The sequence below is a fragment of the Sprattus sprattus genome (assembly GCF_963457725.1).
Source record: "Sprattus sprattus genome assembly, chromosome: 3".
In the NCBI taxonomy this organism is placed as follows: Eukaryota; Metazoa; Chordata; class Actinopteri; order Clupeiformes; family Clupeidae; genus Sprattus; species Sprattus sprattus.
The window spans coordinates 41,874,225-41,892,706 of record NC_137922.1 but is presented as its reverse complement, the minus strand read 5'-3'; the positions used below and the strand labels follow the sequence as shown (position 1 = coordinate 41,892,706).

General features: G+C 42.4%; 1 protein-coding gene across 1 annotated transcript in view; it reads right to left on the bottom strand.

Annotated features, from left to right (window-relative positions):
• LOC308362767 (myosin heavy chain, fast skeletal muscle-like) overlaps window positions 1-18,482 on the bottom strand; it is a gene marked incomplete at both ends in the record, with an annotated part of 30,156 nt that overhangs the window by 4,854 nt on the left and 6,820 nt on the right. Inside the window, 18 exons of the mRNA XM_080835494.1 lie at window positions 2,008-2,128; window positions 12,463-12,594; window positions 12,721-12,816; window positions 12,912-13,016; window positions 13,159-13,329; window positions 13,655-13,780; window positions 13,890-14,093; window positions 14,256-14,564; window positions 14,689-14,813; window positions 14,917-15,082; window positions 15,527-15,710; window positions 15,879-16,075; window positions 16,819-16,937; window positions 17,019-17,145; window positions 17,255-17,644; window positions 17,728-17,818; window positions 17,913-18,058; window positions 18,149-18,325. Coding sequence (XP_080691620.1) covers window positions 2,008-2,128; window positions 12,463-12,594; window positions 12,721-12,816; window positions 12,912-13,016; window positions 13,159-13,329; window positions 13,655-13,780; window positions 13,890-14,093; window positions 14,256-14,564; window positions 14,689-14,813; window positions 14,917-15,082; window positions 15,527-15,710; window positions 15,879-16,075; window positions 16,819-16,937; window positions 17,019-17,145; window positions 17,255-17,644; window positions 17,728-17,818; window positions 17,913-18,058; window positions 18,149-18,325 — 2,986 coding nt within the window. The remainder of the gene's footprint in view (window positions 1-2,007; window positions 2,129-12,462; window positions 12,595-12,720; window positions 12,817-12,911; window positions 13,017-13,158; window positions 13,330-13,654; window positions 13,781-13,889; window positions 14,094-14,255; window positions 14,565-14,688; window positions 14,814-14,916; window positions 15,083-15,526; window positions 15,711-15,878; window positions 16,076-16,818; window positions 16,938-17,018; window positions 17,146-17,254; window positions 17,645-17,727; window positions 17,819-17,912; window positions 18,059-18,148; window positions 18,326-18,482) is intronic.

Here is an 18,482-nt window from a genome sequence, read left to right as displayed (position 1 = left end):
GAGGTTCCTTTGATTTGGTGCAGCTGTCAGTGAAGCACAGGTGCAAGCCAGTTTAAAGACCCTATTATGATGTCATAATGGCCCAATGTAAGTCAATGGGAGAAATTTATATTTGTTTTTCTTTAATATCTTAAAAAGTATAAAGTTTAGAAAAGTGAAAAATACATAGCATAAGTGTCGTTTACAAGACCTACGCGTCAAAGTTTGAATGAAGTTTCTACGTTAAGCGGTTCGGGCTGAATTAATCGCAGAAAAAGGTAACAAGAATAAGAAGAAGAAGAAGAAGAAGCCTAGGAATAACAATACAGGGCATTTCATGCACTGTAATGATAAAACCCCACATGGTTGTGATAAAAGCTACACAAAATGACACAATATGATGAAATATGCAGTTGTACACTAATGGTCGGAACAACAATCTGACACCTGGGACCCACATGGCATCCTGTTTTTCATCACAGAAATCAACCCTGGAAACATCAACAATCAGATACCATTAAGGCAGTATGTATGCGGTACATTTAAAAACCGAGGAGTTCCACGTTACTCGAAAGCCACAGAACCAAATTCTTTCCCTCACGAGAGAATGGGACTGTGTGTGTGGCGGATCTAACACCGATGTTTCCGCCTTTATGAAACTGTTTGCGGGTAGCCTCAGCTGGGGAGTGCGAGCAGCAAACCAAGCAAGCCACAGCCACAGAGAGTGAGCAGGAGAGAGGCCCTATCTCAAGGACATCATTCACCCACACAACTCTGCCGTAACCATGGCGATCAAACATCATGACAACACAGCCATGTAATCGGCGCGAACTTTAACACACAAGGGAGAATGTGCTGAGGTAAGATAAATGTAGGTAGACGCAAAAGTTTAAAATGTTCATAGTTCTGGTGAAATCCCGACAATGAAGTGACAGTATCTGGTGTTTTTTGGGAGTAAGGCTTGTATGGAAATCGGGTGAACTACATATTCAATACAACAATAAAACATTAATTCATCTCCTGTGCCATTTTTAGGATGCCATCTGTGGGTGGGTTTGTGGGTTTAAGAAAGCCATGAATGATAAAAGACCACTTTGCCTTTTTCATTTCCCATTTACAAGAACACTACAATTTTTTTTGGGTGGAGTCATGTCAAGACCAGCGAAACCGTAGGTCCCTTTAGTGTGTTATTTTTAAACCAGGATCCTTTGCAGGCATGTTGACATCCATATCATTTGGCTCACATCGTGACTCATTCATTCCATGTAGCATCCAGATGTGTTTTTTTTTTTCACAGAAAGAAAGAAACATTGACCAGCTACATGTGACTGTAATGTGCTCCCGCACAACATGAATGTGAATCTGCTGCGGATGCTCAGTGGGAGTGCAGTGATCTTGGCAGATAAGCATCTTTACTCCTACAACAGTGCCATAAATGTAATACTCAGTGGTCATAATTTCACACACACACACAAAAAAAACACACACACACACACATGGCTGGGAACAAACATGATACTACTGGCGCTTACGAAAATGTTTCTGTTCCTCCTAGACTACACTTGTCTTAAGAGAGTGCAGATGGAAGGAGGGGGAGGAAGACATGGGGGGGGGGGGGGCAGCATTGCACCGCCAGTCCAGCAAGAGCCGCGGGCGGGAGGGCGGGTGGGTGGACAGAGCAGGGATTGTTGAGAGACAATGCCCATGGAGCTTCTGATCTAGCACCCCACCCCGCGGTACCAACCAGACGCAGCTCCGCGCTTCTCCACTCGGGGCAAAGAGGGACGATCGTCCTCGACAGACGTTTTACAGCCTCACCCTCAAAGTTTTATGTAGAGTGGCCTCTGCATATACAGCTGGCCACACAGTGAAGGAGGTCTCTACCACAGATGACTTTAGATTGGACCCAGGCCCTGATCGGGCTCGAACCCAAGCCAGAGCAGGGTCAGATCACTTCCATAGTCAGCTATTATATGAAAAGATGAGAGGGACAAAATTGACACTACAATAGGGTTATGCTGCACTTACCGTTACTGACGGTGTTGACGTAGTATTTTCTTCCTTGAGGAGACATGTAGCATTTCCAGTCTCTGGGCAGGGGAGACTGGTTGGGGTCGTCACAAGGCAGCATAGTCATGGAGGCAGACCTCTGTCACAGAGAAACAATACAGCTCTTTTTCAAAACCAAGCAAACACAATTTAATCATTTATCAATTAGTGGTGCAACACAGGCAACCGGATAGACAATAGGATGTGGCTCAGGGTCTACTGTATGCTTTCTTAATCTGTTCTGTATTACTGAAGTGGTTTTGATTGGTGCCATTGGAAAAGTACACATATATAAAACTAGGAAGGTGACAAGGATAGAATGTCAATGCCAAGCATTTGAAGTGATGTGCAAGTCAAATCAAATCAGAGTGTGAGATGCTATAGTAGCTGGCTTGACTTCCCTCAGTATTTTCTCTTTTCTTTTTATTTGCTCATGGTAGTTGGCAGTTTCTCCGAGGTTTAGGTCATAGAGGTTTTCCCACTCTTATTTCATTCAGCCCGGGAATGCAGAAAATGCACAGAGACATAACAGCTCACGGCACCTCAAAAAATAAAAAGAGGATGCCGTCTAAAAGTTGTTTCAAAATTTGACATATGTTCTGTACAAAATAAAAAACAGAACAAATTCTATTGAAATCCAGGCAAACAAAAACGTTCTGCTTGTACAAACATAACCTCCTTTAAAAAGGGTTCACTCAGGCATGGCAAAAATTAAGCAGAAACAAATGACAACATGGATGACTTACGACAAAATGTAATTACATGGAGCATTACGGCATTGGCTTCCCTTTGATGGAGCTAAAAACAGGCTTAGCGGTCCAATGGTAACTGCATCCACATCCGTGTTCACTAAATATATTTCCTTGAGAATGACTAAGAAGTGTATTTGACAGGGGAAATCATAGGTCAAACCTAACAAGTCAGTATATTTAAGAAATAAAGACAGGGCATAGTATTATGAAAGTAAATAAGTAAGTTTGTTTCAGAATATTGTCTAAATTTTAGATTTATGTATGCCCAGAATAGGTCAACTGAATGGGGACTGTAACTAATGATGAACAGTTACTTCAAATGTTTTGCAGAATCATGTCTTGTGTTTACAAAGATGCTGCCAGAATTACGGTCTGGGTGTGTCTTTAATGTTTGTATCAAGAGAAAGAGATTTAAACTAGTGGAATGTGGAAGGGGAAACATCCTCCTGACAACCCAAAGAGTCACAGAAGTCAGTGTCACTTTGGTGAAGGCGAAAGTTCCCCAAAGCTATTTCCTCTCTGAATTTCCTCAGAAAACACAGCTGGACCCCTGAGCTTGACATACGCTACCCACAATCAGGCTGATAAACGTTTACCAGAGCTCTGCACCAGCAAATGCGAACAATGAAATCTTAGATCACTAGGGGGACAAGCAACCGTGTTTGTTCAGACATTCATTATCAGCGGTGTGATAAGCAGGCCGCTGTTCGCCTCTCTCTGCTCCGTGTGAATGTGTCATCTCAGTCGAAATAGAAGAATGAAGTGTGGAGGGGGGTTTGTGAAGCGTTTAGAAAGAACAGTTCATCTACCAGATAAGGGCTAACCATCAGATTTTAGGAAGAGAGTTTTATTTTGGTCAATAACGGTGCCAGCGCGTTGGTGATTTCAACACCCTCACATGTGACAAGACAGGAACTCAAATCACTCTACCATAGAATCTTTCCTCCACTATGACAAATGCAAACAATACTTTATTTGTAAATAAATAATACTCGGCTTTGATTGTGCAGGTGCAAAGACACCATGATTTCACCAGATAGCTGGACTGTTGAGGCTGTTGCTTGGCCGTCATGCTGGCATATGCTAAGATTAAATAATGCAAACTTCCAGATGGTCCTCTTCAGCAACAGACAGCCTGCGGGTGACTGCTCAGACCGTTTCAGCATAGCTCAAGGCTGCCTACACATGCTGCAAGTGAGAGCTGACAGTTTTGTGGAGTGATAGGAACTGTATCCTCAACTACTAACTAATAGCTGTGAAAACATTCAGTTGTTTGGGAGCCTCTGATTGTTAGCTACAACACAAGTAGTCATACAAACAGAGAAACCTCTTCTTTCCAAACATGGATGATGTTCTCTTTCAGTCAAGAGCCCATTAACAAGAGGTCAAGAGCTTAGGTAACAAACACAGGAGTATGAAAGCTGCCAGGCATCTGGTGTGTGTTTGAAAGTGTATGTGTCATGTGTTTGTGTGTGTATGTGTGTGTGCACGTGTGTGTGAGAGACACCTGGGCAGGACATTATTGACTTTCATTGTTTTCTTTTTTAATCTAATCTCAGTTGCCTGCCTCTCCACTCCGACCAGCTCCAAAGCAAAGCGGTGTCCCTTTTTATTTAAAAAAGGACCGGTGGCTCCCAGCCTGGAAATTTTGGGAATAACCTGATAAATGATGAGGGAAGAAATCTTTAAATACCACGGCATGTGGGAGAGGTCGATCAGGCTGTTTTAAAGTCTAAAAAAAGCACCCAGTCCTCTGTCCCATCCCCACACACAACCGCTAGCTAGAGTTACAGTTCCACGGTATGCTCTGGTGAAAGAGTACGGAGAAATTGGATGAAGAAGCACATTTTTTAAATATAGTCTTGTTGCTATAGATTCTAACATACCATTTCTAGGACTCTCTCAGGGTGGAGGACTCCATAATTCACTGCAGAGACAGTTGTTATTGTAACTGTTTACAGATACAAATTATACATTTTCAAGAGCAGTGGGGTGCTTTCTGGGACATTAATGGCTTTTGAATAGGCCACACACACTGAAGTTCAAACACATGTACAGTCAGTTTAAAGGAATGCTTGGCATTTGAAGTCCGCAAAGTCCAAAAACCATGGTTAAAAAGAAGGGACTCAAGTAAGAAATCATTATGTTATCTTGAAAACACGTTAAAATGACAAGATGACTCAGAGTGACTTTGTAATCATTTTATCCATTCTATTTAATGTCTCTTTATTCTTTTCCTTTTACCTTTTTTTCAAAGCGTTCCAATTTCAGTAAATGCTCACTCATCAAAATGATGTCACGTGTCGCTAAAACTTCTCTGTGTGTCACCATACCAACTCATAGATTCCACTCAGGATGGAGAACTGGTCCTGGAACTGCATAAGCATCAAAGTTTTGTAAGAGGATTTTCCGGCGAAAGGTTCTTATCCAACTTAAATGAGCTGCCTCAGAGCAGTGCCTCTGTGACTCAGGCCCTCCTGACCGAGCTGAATCATCGCTAACCTGACCTGGCCATGCATGAACCACAGCTTGTCCTCCAGTGACCTCTGGCTAGAACATCTGGACAGTCAGAAGGGTCAGGGTCTGCGTGGGTTTAAGATTCCTGTGTTAGGGTACCACTACCCATGAACTTCGGCAAAATTAAAATATCCTAAGCCCTAGAGCTAGGGCTTGCAAAGAGTTATAATATTCTCATGGAAGTGTCCCAGTTTAGCTTGTAGTAGCCATGGTGGTAGGGTAAAACTTTGTTTAAAAATATCACTGCAGAAAAAGTATTTCCTGTTCATAGGCCTACATTCCAGTGTTTTATAGTAAAACTTTGTTGACCACTTTTTCCATTCTATCAGTGCCCTTAACAATACCATACTATGCAGGCGTGAACTTAACTGTCACTTTCTTTTTACATTGTCAGAGTCAGTGGCAACGACACTGTTCTGAGAACAGTTCACTGCTCGATGTGCTGAAAACATTATTCTTCTGATACCAGAATTATGCATATTATCACCAGCCTCAAAAAAGCAAACTCGAGCCAGTTACACAATGAACATTCCTGGTCTCAACACCAAGTTATATTGCTTATAAAACCATATACTGTATTTAAAATATACATACAATTTCACTTACTGTCGTAAACTAAATGGGTAAACAGTAACCCGTCCATGCAGGTCTACATTCTGTCTGTGTTTACCTTACCTATCGCATCCTGACTGCATGTGAAGGCCAGCATAGGTGTCAGGGAGGGAAATGCCTGTTTCCTATTATTGCTGAGATCATGTCATCACTTTCACAGTGATTAGCGGTTTGGCAATCTTTTTTTCTCTCTTTTACAGGGTGTCAGTTTCCCTCGGAGGGGCTTTCTCCCTTCACACCTTTAAAACCACTTGTGAACTGTGCACTTCTTTCTACACCTCTACTTTTCCACCACTGTGGTGAATTCACACTCTCTGACTCAGATGTTTCCTCTCCCTCTGAGTAGGCTTGACAAAATGACAAGGGGGAGGCAGATGCCATGTCCAAGTTGGCATCTGCCTTTTCACGAGGCACAGTCACACTTGTGCTAGCGTGTGGTGTTTATGGAGCTCAATGGCAGAGCAATGTGGCTATCATATCACGGTCACGGGTAGAGTAGCTTTCACAAGCTGATGCCATATCACTGTCTGTCTTTCTTCCCAACACAAGGTGCTTGTAACACCAAGGTCATGGGGTAATTTGTGATAGACGGCTGATTGGTTGATATAATGTGATGCAGATACTACACTTTAGTAATTATACCATACATAGCTACTTGGCTAAGAAACAAAAGTACCAAACCAGAGTCTCCCAAACTGTAGTGATGGCTGCACTGGGATGGCTTAACACCCAGAGGGGTGGGAGGAACGGAGAGTTACCAAACTGATCTGCGCCACTCGGCCAGCGCAAGCGTCTCGGGGAGCCGTGAGAACCACAGCGCCGGGGGAATTTCTCACACGTGTCTGGGAGTTAATTACCGCCCCGGCAGCGGACCTCATGACATGAAGCAGCATGGGATGAATGACTTTTTTCCGCCTCTCCTCCCCCAGCTAGACTTATTACATGGGTTCCCCAACCAACTCCACCCTCGCCCCCAGCTCCCCAAAACAGCCATTTCAAGCGAGAAAGACGCATGTTCTCTCTACAACCACACTGCTTTGTATTTTGGAGGGAGAGAATTTTTTTGGGGTGTTTTGGTTTTGCCAGATGTCAGGTTTATCCCTGCAGTCTCGTTAGCAGATGTGGGGAGGGACTCCTCTCCCACGGATGATGGAGGCAAACAATGGCCGACAGTGTGAGAGAGCACCGGTTCTTAGTCTGACCCAACAAGGCCCGCTCTGTCCTCCCGCTGTCTTTCGTGGTCTGTGTGGGGTTTGCGCTGGCCATGTCTGCATGGCCTTGCCTGGTCCTCCAAGTGGGACTCCTCTCGGCTTCACTTCCACAGCGAGACCGGGCCAAGGAGGGCATCCTATTTATGGCTGTATTTATGTTTCCGATCAATAAGCAGGGGCTCAATTTACTGATACACCTCACTGCTGCTGATGTACGTTTGTTGTAAAAGGGAAGAGAAAAACGCACATGCTGACAACGTCGTAGTTCTGTAATACTGCTCTGTGGTATGACACAATTTCTTACGACTTTTGTGGGGTTTTCCACATAATTGCATAAAAATGTGCTGTCTGCCTTGAAACATCAAAAACTTAAAAGAGGAAACTGGTGACGTTCCTTCGGGAGACCTGTTTTTCACCACAATTGGTCTCATCTACCTTTAACTCACCACTTACTCAAGTAATTAATGACATCCTAAAAAATTCCAGGAAGAATGTGAAGGGTGGCTATGTATTTCTAGTGTGCTACCGGTGTCAAACAGACAACTTTAACACCTGCTCGAGCTCTCATTAAAACACTCATAAACTCACTTACGTCAAACTTTGGTGTGGGAGCATACAGCATAGCCCAGCTAATACGTGTTCTGCCTGCTTGGGTGTGAAAATTAAATGTAAAAAGGACAAAACCAGTATATGTTTGCAATTCTCAATTGTAAACATTATGAAACAGAGCCTCATACGGAGGGCCTACATTTCAGACTCCGTCATAACTTCCCTTAATGTAGCAAACCATGTGTAGCCGGTTTGGACACGACGGAGGTGCTACCGAAGTGGAAACACATGGGCAACTGGAGAGGGGCAGCCTTAGGTAACCAGCAGCTCAGCTGTGAAAGTTTAGTCGGTTGCATCCAGAGTGCCAGCCTCTGTGAGTTTCTCTCTGCGCCAGCTCGGGGGTGTCTGGGTGTAGTATGTGTTCTTGCACATGGCTAAGCTAGGCAGAACACGGGGAGAGGAAACACACACTCATACACATACACAAACACACACACACACACACACACACAGTGGGCATGGATGACACACAGCAAGAGGAACAAGTGCATCCTTCCATGGCAACAAGGGTAATAACAAATAACACATTAAGAAAACACACAGACTGCTCGATAAATGTAATTACCCTCCAATCAGTTCCTTCCTATAACCATATGATGAAAAAAGCGAATATGACAGTCCAACATCAGGGAAGGTTTTTCTGTGCCACTCACATCAGGATGTGCAAATTGTTTTGTCAACACATCTGACTAGCATTAATCTCACCTGATGTTTTATCATGTTTTGATAGACAACAGAGGCCAGTTAGAGTGCTCTCAATTGGCTCATCACAATCCGATTGACATTAAATGGCTGATCAACAGCGCTTAATGGCTCATCCCACTTTCCGCCCCAATCTTCAAGTCCCGGTTCCACTTCATTTCCTCAGGGGCAATCAATTCAGTTGCTCTGTCATGACTCACCCTCTAATGTCTCTCATTTCTATATTTATGGCCACCCAGAAACTCTTCTTGTATTTTCACTGTTCTAATGAAGTCCACACCAGTATTAGACTGTGATGTGTGCCACCTTATACTGACAGTTGTTCGATTCAATGCTTTGAGTTCTGCAATGCTACATAAGTCAATTAAGTGTAGAACAAATCAATGAAGGTCTAAATGTGCCTTTAAATCTGTCTTCGTCCTCTATGCAAAGCATGTATCAGCATCACTGTTGATTTTACACATGTCCTTGCAGTTGCAATACAAACAGGATGTGATGCGATGTGCATGTGACAAACGAACACGCTGTCTGCACTGTGCCTGCGAAAGGTGGCAGTTCCTGGGTTTAATCATTTGCTTAACATTTCTCGGGGCTGGTTCTTCTTTTTCTGCTGGTGTCACCACATGGCATTTTCCCTCCATAAACTTCCCTTTAAAATCCAGACCAAAGTTATTAAGCCATGAAATGGAACTGTTTACGCAAAACTAAGTTCCTGTGCAATTAAGTTTGAGTGTGTCATACTTCAGATTTACCTTTTCTTTCTGGTTGTTATGAATTGGAGTAAGGATTATCTCTTGAGACCACAAGTGCACAGTGAGCCCAAGGTCAGTCTGTGCTGGCCTATCAACAAGCTTGATCCAGTTACATCAGAGGCTAAGATATGTAACTACAATTCAGATACGATGAGCAGAACATATGGACACATTCCAGGAATCTTTTTACCGTTTATCAGTTTGGCAGGGGCACAGACATGCATGAGGCTGATGATATTTAAATTACTTTCAGAAGGTTGAATGGTTCATGAATGCAACTTAGAAAGAGAAACCGCATGCAATCCCCTCATGAGAAATCAGTAAGGCTCAATTAATAGGAGCCAGTAAACCTGCTTTTCCACTAAAGAACTAATGAGTTTCCTCTAACAAGGACCCTTTCAATGAAAACCTGTCTGCAATGGAGGAAACTATAGTTCCCACCTGCCACATTTCCCACACACAGAGAACCTGTTTCAAACTGTCAGATACTCCTGAAACTGACTCCCTCTGGATGGAAACTTTACACAAAGGTTTATGTTTGATTCATGTGCTTATTTATCACCCCGCCTTTTCCTTTTCTGCTTTGCTATCTCACCACTCTACAGATCCACACCCTCTAGGCTCGATCCGTTCAAATGTCGGCGTATATTTCTTGCTTTCTGTATACTGAACGTATTTTGACAGGCTAGCTTTAGTACACAGGTGACAACACGTTTGTTTTAATGAGTTGTTATTTTCCTTCAGGAAAAAAATACTACGGTGGTCTTGTCCGGGCAATCTCTCTTGGTATGTCTGAAAGTTCCTCGGGTACCACATGCTTTTACAGCAAGCATCTATGCAGACGTCTAGATGTTTCAAAGGAATGTGCTTGGAATGAGGAAGCAACGTGTGAGAAATGGGTTGTTATCTGATACGAGTAACCCACAATGATGAACTATTCGCCCACTGAAACGCCAGCATTCCCAAACCATGTGTGCGAATCCGCCCTTTTTTGAGAAAGTCCGAAGTTTGTCTAGGTCCTTACAGTGTATAAGCACCTTAAACTGCATCACTGTACGTTAACAATATGGGGCAATTATTTGGAAAAAAAAAAAAAAAAAAAGTATCATGATGACACGAGTTATTGTGAAAAAAGAATCAAATCATTACGAGGGAAGGGAACAATAATGAAAAACTTCTTTCCCAATGGAGCCTAGACCAGCCAATTTCACCTACGCATGGGTCTTTTGTGTGGACACATTGTGTGGGAATTTAGAGAGCTGTTTTGGAAAATACATTAATGTCTTACCTCCAAGACCTGAACGTAACTTGAGGGAAACCATCCCCTCTCTCCATCCTTCTCTCCTTCCCACCATCCGCCAGACAAAGGTTGAGTTATTTTTATAATTTCCCCCGCCTCGAATCTCAAACCAAGTTGGTGTTGCTCTCCGCTGAAGGCATACAAACTTCTACAGTAAGATCCAGACATTGCAAACTTTCACTGTTTAGTCCGTGTCCAATGAAGTCTGTACTTAAACCAAATCAAAGTCTTGGAGCAGTTATATCTCACAAGATGATGTCAGCGATTATGGTATTAATCCCCTGGTTCTCTTTAAAACGTTAAATTATCTGACGTAGCCTGTCTAATGTCACTATTTCAGTCACAGCATAAGTGAGACCTATGCTGCGTGTTGCTTCACCAGCGAGTGAATGAGAGCGTGTTTGTGTGTATGAAAAACTCTTTCTACTAAGCCAACCCTTCCTTGCCTTACGCCACACTGAATGACATAGCGAGGCAGTGCACTCCAGCCGACTCGTGTTGTTTCATGAGTCGCATAGCGCGCAAGTTAGTGGGTTGTATGGTTGGACTCGCCTGCATGTTGCCAAAATAACACCTTGAGGCGCTTAGCTTCTATCGTTGTTTACACTGAAAAAGTGAGACTTGATGACAAACGAAGCTGTCTCAACGTGGGAAATGTATTTAGGTTACACCGAGCGAAATGTAAAAGTATGTTTTTCACGAGTAGGCAAGACCTGTGAATCGCATGATTGCTATTTTGGTTTATTTTCTGCACATTTCTTGATTTGTCATTCAAGCGCATTTGAGTTAGGCTCCAGTGTTGACTTGTTCGTTTAAAAACGGAATACAAATGAGAAAAACCGCCTAATAACAAACTTAGTTTAAAAGGCCCCCGTCAAAAATGGTTTCACATTTTTTGTGCGTCTGAATGGATTTGTCAAATCTTCAAGAAGCCTAATGATGGTTCCGTATTGTGGCCTGCTTACTCAGATGAGATAGACGTCGCAACTAAGACTCATTCGTACAAAACATTTTGACTTATGATAACCCTTTCTCTATCTCTAAAAGGTATTTAAGTACAGTACTTGAAATCTGCAATCAGCACCTCCTAAGCGTAGACCTCTGAAATTAAGTTTCTTTTGAAAAGCAGACGACAAAAAACGTACATCCTTTCTGCTGCAGTAGTGTAATAAACCAGGAGATGGCGGTAAAAGACCATGCGACATTAAGTAGTGACATCACTAGAACAGCTGTGGTGTGGCTCCCCTAATGACGTGCGGTCTCGGTAGTGATCACTTGTCAGAGAAAACTATCATGCTAATTATAATAATAAGAGATTTTTTCAGATTCAACCACTGAAACACTTGATTCAAACAACAACCAACCATCTTTACACTTGGACTGTACACTCTTAGAACAAATGGTTCATGGGGGTGCTATATAGAACCATCAGGGTTAGCCAAGGAAATAGAACCTTTTTCCTAAAAACATATATATAGGCATGCTTTTCCGGACTGATGTCCTCATTTGGACCTTTTCTCTTACGGATTATGCCTAAAACTAGACGGTGAAGAGGTCTAATAAGAAAGTGGGAATATCACTATGTGCTATTCTGTGAAGAGGTGAAAGAAGACTCACTACAGCAGGAATATGATGCTTGTATTTTATTTAATACACACATTAACACATAAAGCTAACTGTTTCCAACCATTCAGATTCAGTGATTTATAGATGTTGATTGAACTTGATCGAACTCCCATTAAGTAGCTCTACTTCATGCAGAAGAGGGAGGTTCAAATCCACCTCCGAATCCTCCATTAAGGTTCAGGCTGAGAGGCAGTAAAGACAGAATTAGTATCAGAATATATTACTCATTTCAATGTATGTCTAAAATATAAGTAAAAAACTTCTTGGGCCTATAGTGTAACAAATCTACTTGAGAATATACTGCTTCTCCCTATCATAGCCTTATATTGATCTGAGGGTGAAAGAATGTTTACCTTGCTGACATCACGGCTTTTGACTCTGAGTTTGTTGACTTGAGACTCAGAGATGTCAGCCCTCTCCTCAGCTTCCTCCAGCTCATGTTGCAGCTTCCTGACCTTGGACAGGTGAGTGTTAGCCTGTTCTTCCTATGAGTGGGACACAGTCAAAGACTCATCAATATAGCTATAAGTAATTTGAAGGGTGTTGAAAAGTCTGCATTTGTGCTAAAAGCTTGATGTCTGAATACTGTATATTGATTAAGAGAAACTCACAGCTTCCTCTGCCTGTCGTTTGTAACCTTTCAATTTCAGCTGAAGCTTGTCCACCAGATCTTGAAGGCGCTGGACGTTCTTCTTGTCCTCCTCAGTCTGTGACCAGCAGGGAATAAAATTGGTTAATTTGGGTGAGATGGATTACCAAGTCTTTTATTGTTTACATGTGAATTAAACCCTGATTGAACGACCTGATAGGTGAGCTCCTTCACTCTCCTCTCATATTTGCGAACACCTTTGATGGCTTCTGCCCCACGTTTTTGTTCAGCATCAAGCTCGTTTTCCAATTCACGGACCTACACAAGACAAAAAATACGTTTGATTCAGATTTCAATCAATTATAAAATGGAACATTAAGAAAATTTAGCAAAATAGAAATCAATAATTTATTGGGTAACTGAATACTATCATGTCAGGGGAATGCTAATTATGTGATACCCTGGCCTCCAATTTCTGAAGCTGTTTCTTCCCCCCTTTCAAAGCCATGTTCTCTGCCTCATCCAGACGCAGCTGCAGGTCTTTGACTGAGATTTCAAGGTTCTTCTTCATGCGCTCCAAATGTCCACTGGTGTCCTGTTCTTTCTTGAGCTCCTCGGCCATCATGGCCGCCTGGGTGTATTAACATGGCATATCAAAAATACACCAGGTAGATGGTGAACCACCTGGTTTGTTGGTCACAGGAGTGGTATTTTGTGAAAGTCTATTTCATATAATTGCATAACGGTGGTTGATTTGATATGAGCAAAAGACCTGAGGACAGATCATTCATTTCCAAAAATGGAAGCTGTTGAATGTGTTTTGAAACCAGTAAAACCTCATTCAGCATATAAAAAGTTGCTTTCTCTCGGCATGGGATTTTTGCTGTTTATCTGTCGGTAGGTTCCTTTGTAATGAAAAGATGTAATGAAACGGTAGTATGGTAGCAGACACCTACATCAGTGATGGCCCTTTTGGCCTTCTCCTCAGCATTCCTGGCCTCTTGGACAGCATCCTCCACCTCACCCTGCAGGTGATTCACGTCCGTTTCCAGCTTCTTTTTAGTGTTTACCAGACTCATGTTCTGGATTCGACCGAGAAGACAAAACCAGATCACCACATGAGAACAATGAAACCCATACACCTGACTGAACATGGAGGAGGGGGATGCACGTAGTGACAGAGATGCCGACCTGAGCATGCAGAAGTCCCACTCGCTCGATGGCGTCCACCAGCTCCTGCTCGGCAATTTTACGGCTTCTCTCCGTCTGCTCCAGGGCTGCCCTCAGCTCCTCAATCTCGGCCTGCATGAGGGTGTTCCTGCGCTCCACCATGACCACCTGCTCCTTCAGGTCATCTTGAGACCTGATGGCTTCATCAAGGTGAATGGTCATATCCTACAATGCATCACAGAACAACAAAACACCCTTAGCTATCACACCTTTCCAACATTAGACATACCAAAACCAGTAGTACGTAGACAAGTTAAAATGATTACACTGGATATGTTCAAGTGCCTTAAGATGTTATAGTGACCAATACAAAGACATTTGGTGGACCTTGACTTGAACTTGGACATTCCTTAGCTGCTTCTGACATTCCGCAGACTGCCGGTTGGCGTGGCTCAACTGAATCTCCATCTCATTTAGGTCTCCCTCCATCTTCTTCTTAATGCGCAAGGCGTCATTCCTGCTTCGAATCTCTGCGTCCAAGGTGGACTGCATGGTTTCTATGACCCTTTGGTTGTTTCGCTTGATCTGCTCGATTTCCTCATCTTTCTCCGAGGCCTTCCTCTCCACCTCAGATTTCACCTGGGTAAGCTCTAACTGGATGCGAAGGATCTTGGATTCTTCATGCTCCAGTGATGCCTGAGAATGACAGCGGATACAAATATTAATATTAATATAACAAAATAATATCAAAACACAGTTACACTAAAATTCAGAACATAATAAAAAAGTTGTTTATTTTTTATCTGTGGAACATTTTCACCTCAGCCTCTTCTAAGGCAGTTTGGATATCAGACTTCTCAGAGTCAGTTTGCTTCTTGGACTTCTCAAGCTCATGAATGGCTTTCCCATTTTCTCCTAGATGTTCCGTGAGATCAGAAATTTCCTCTGGCAAGACAAGAGACACCATTTTGATCAATAGCTTGGCAAAGCTGTATAATAAACCTTTTTGAAAAAGAAGGGGAAAAAAGTCTCATGACATCTGCCGTACGCTGGAGGTTCTTGTTTTCCCTTTTCAGGGTCTCCAGATGGTCCAGAGTCTCCTCGTAGGAGTTCTTCATCTTGAAGATCTCTGTGCTGAGGAAACGGCTCTCTTTCTGGGTCCCCTCCAGCTCCGCCTGGCTCTCCCCATACTTCTGCTTCCACTCCGCAATAATCTAAAAAGATAAATGCAAATGAGACATATTTTGGATGCGTGGATATAAACATGTTGATGTCTTATCAGTACTTTCTCTTTTCATGTACAGTTATCTTCTCAAGTATCCAGTATTTCATTGGTTCTATTTGTAGCTTAAGCACTAAACTTTGCTTGAAAATTCTCTAACACTGAATGTCACCATCATTCCCTTTGTTTGTGGAGGGGTCTGTTTTGATAGAGAACAGACCATTTTTTTCAAGTGTCTGTGCTCTCCTGATGACTTTTCTATTACATAGGACACTGCTGGAATCAGACATTAGTTTAGTTCTAAGAATAGACACTCTACATTAGACTGAAAAGGAGAAGTGGCAATAAAAAAAAATAAACAAGTAAAACGCATTAAGTCATTGTGTGTGTGTGTGTGTGTGTGTGTGTGGGGGGGGGGGTGTCTCTGGAGCAGCACCTTATCAAAATTCCTTTGCTTTTTATCAAGGACAGCTGCTTGGGCATTTGCCCTCTCCACATCTGCCATGAGGTCTTCCACTTCCCCCTGCAGTCTCTGCTTGGTCTTCTCTAATGAGGAGCACTTAGCGCTCACAGCCTCGATGGATTCCTCCGCCTCCTGCAGGCGCTGAGCAAGCTTTTTTCTGACAGGAGGATTAAATAATGTGCTTTGTTATCGTATTGTCAAGGATCATTTGTCTCTAGACAGGCACGTCTGTTTTAAATAATGTCACCATGAGCTACAGAAACCACTATGTTTAAAAATCAAGCCTTAATTCAAATAGAGTGTGGTTTTGGCTGCTGTGTTGTACTTGGCCTCCTCTAGCTCCTCGGTGCGTTGAATGGCATCAGTCTCGTATTTGGTTCTCCACTGCGCCACCTCTCCGTTAACCCTGGACATGCCCTTCTTGAGCTCGCCCCTGGCCTCTTGCTCCTCCTCATACTGCTCTCTGAGCAGCTCACAGTCATGGCGGGCGGACTGAACAGCATGGGCAAGGGCACCTTTGGCCTGGAAACATTTACATTTCAGAATCAGAATCAGATTTAATTGGCCAAGTAAGTTTGCACAAACAAGGAATTTGACCTGGTGAACTGGCTCTCAATGTGCTTACACAAAATAAACATAACAACACAATGCAAAAACAAACAGTGCAATGGTCTATGAAGTTTAAGAAAGTATACAGGAGCTGTGAATTTTTACAACAGTAGTGCAAAGAAGAAGAGGAGAGTGCAAGAAGCGCAGGGATAAATATATATGCTTCAGTGGATAAATATATATGTTATGGGTTAATTGTTCAGATAAATATATATGCTATGGGTTAATTGTTCAGTAGTGTGACGGCAAGGGGGAAGAAACAGTTTTTGTGTCTGGAGGTTTCATTTTTAGTCATTAAGCAGACACTTTTATCCAGAGTGACGTGCAAATGAGAGAACAATCAAGCTAAGAGCAATAGAGACCTAGTGTAACAATAAATACAGCTTTACGTAAGAAATAAAAAAAAAGTGCAGGAATGTAACTACTGTAAGTGCAAGTTAAGTATTAAAATAAATTCATAGTATGCTCAGTGGAATAACATGACTTTAATCTATAGAGCTATAAAACAAATCTATACTCATCCTTTTATATCTTGTTTTATTCATTCCAGTTATTTGAAGCAATACTGATTGTTGATTTCTGGTTTACAGAAAGATACATGTATTTTGGTGAAGATGTAGTGTGGTTAGGATAAGCATCAGTGAAAAAATAAACACCTTTGTTTCCTCTTCAACCTGCCTCTTCAGATCTTCAATCTGCTGACTGAAGGTTTGCTTAAATCGAGACATCTGAGAGACCATTGCTTCTTTCTCCTCCAGCTGACGGGAAAACTCGCCTAAGAGAGGGAAAAAAAATCTTAAACTGTACACTAATTAAAATAGTTTGGTTATTATTTTTGGTATCATTTTTCGGTTACCATTTTCAGTTTGAAGCCTTGCCCTTTGGGCATTGATGTCATTGATCTGACGGGTGTTTTCGTCATGTTTTGCTTTGTATTCGCTGAGCTGGTCTTCTAAATTGCGGCATAACTTCTCGAAGTTGCCCTTTTAAGTATGAGAACAGAGTTTATCAGAAAAAAAAGATAAATACTTTTGTCAAATGTTTGATGGAAATTTCGGTATGTTTTAGCTCAGTTTGACCTTGATATGTCACCTTTGATTTGGCCACAGATTCCATATTGCTAACCAGGTCATCAATTTCCATTTTGTATTCACTTTTCTCCTTCTCCAGTTTTTGTTTGACGCGTTGGAGGTTGTCGATTTGCTCAGCCAGTTCTGCGACCGTGTCAGCGTGCTTCTTGCGCAGACTGGCTGCGGTGGCCTCGTTCTGCAGGGTGGACTCCTCCAGGGTGCGTCGCAGCTTGTGCAACTCAACCTCGCGCTTCTTGTTCATCTCGATCTGGGCTGCGGTGGCGCCGCCGGCCTCCTCGAGCCTCTCACTGATCTCCTCGAGCTCCCTGGACAGGTCAGTTCTTTGTTTCTCCACTTTGGCTCTGGTGGCACGCTCAGATTCGATCTCCTCCTCTAGTTCCTCGATTCGAGCCTGTAGAAGCAATCGCAATGAAGATGAGGAGGACGGCTCTCCTTCAACTGTAATGAGATTTGGTAACTTTATGGAGGAAATACCTGGAGTTCTTTGATCTTCTTCTGTAGCTGGTTTCCCAAACTTTGCTCATCTTCAATCTTGCTCAGGAGCTGACTCACTTCCAAATCTTTTCTGTTGGGAACAAAGTACCACAGAGCTTAATCATTTAGCATACTATGGAGTTCAGTGTCATAGTATGTGTATGGCACTGTGTACTGTTTCATACTTTTTAAGTTTTTCATCTAACTGCTGCTTGTCATTCTCCAGATCCATAATAGACTCATGAGTCAGCTTCAGGTCCCCCTCTAGCTTCCTTTTGGCTCTTTCAAGATCCATGCGAATTTTTTTCTCTTGCTCCAATGAACCTTCCAACTATAAAATACACACAATAAAAACACTATTTATGTTCAGCAATTTAGAAAAAAAAGGGTAATAGATAGTCAACATTAATAACACACTCACATCGTCAACTTGTTGTTCAAGTTTAACTTTGGTCTTTGACAGAGTGATGGCTTTGTCTTCCTCTGCTTGGAGATCATCAAGTACTTGCTGGTGTGCCTCTTGGAGTGCTTTCTTCTCCTTCGAAAGTTTGGCAACAGTCTCATCCATACCAGCCAGCTCTTCTGTGAGATTTTTCACCTAAAGTTACCAAACATACAGTATATGAGTTCTGGTTCATTATACCATATTGTACTTTAAGCAGCAATATGGAGTTCTGTTCGTAAACTAGTAAGCTAACTACCTAAAAGGCATGCAAAAACCTTGCAAACACCACCAACAGCCCAGTTGACAATGA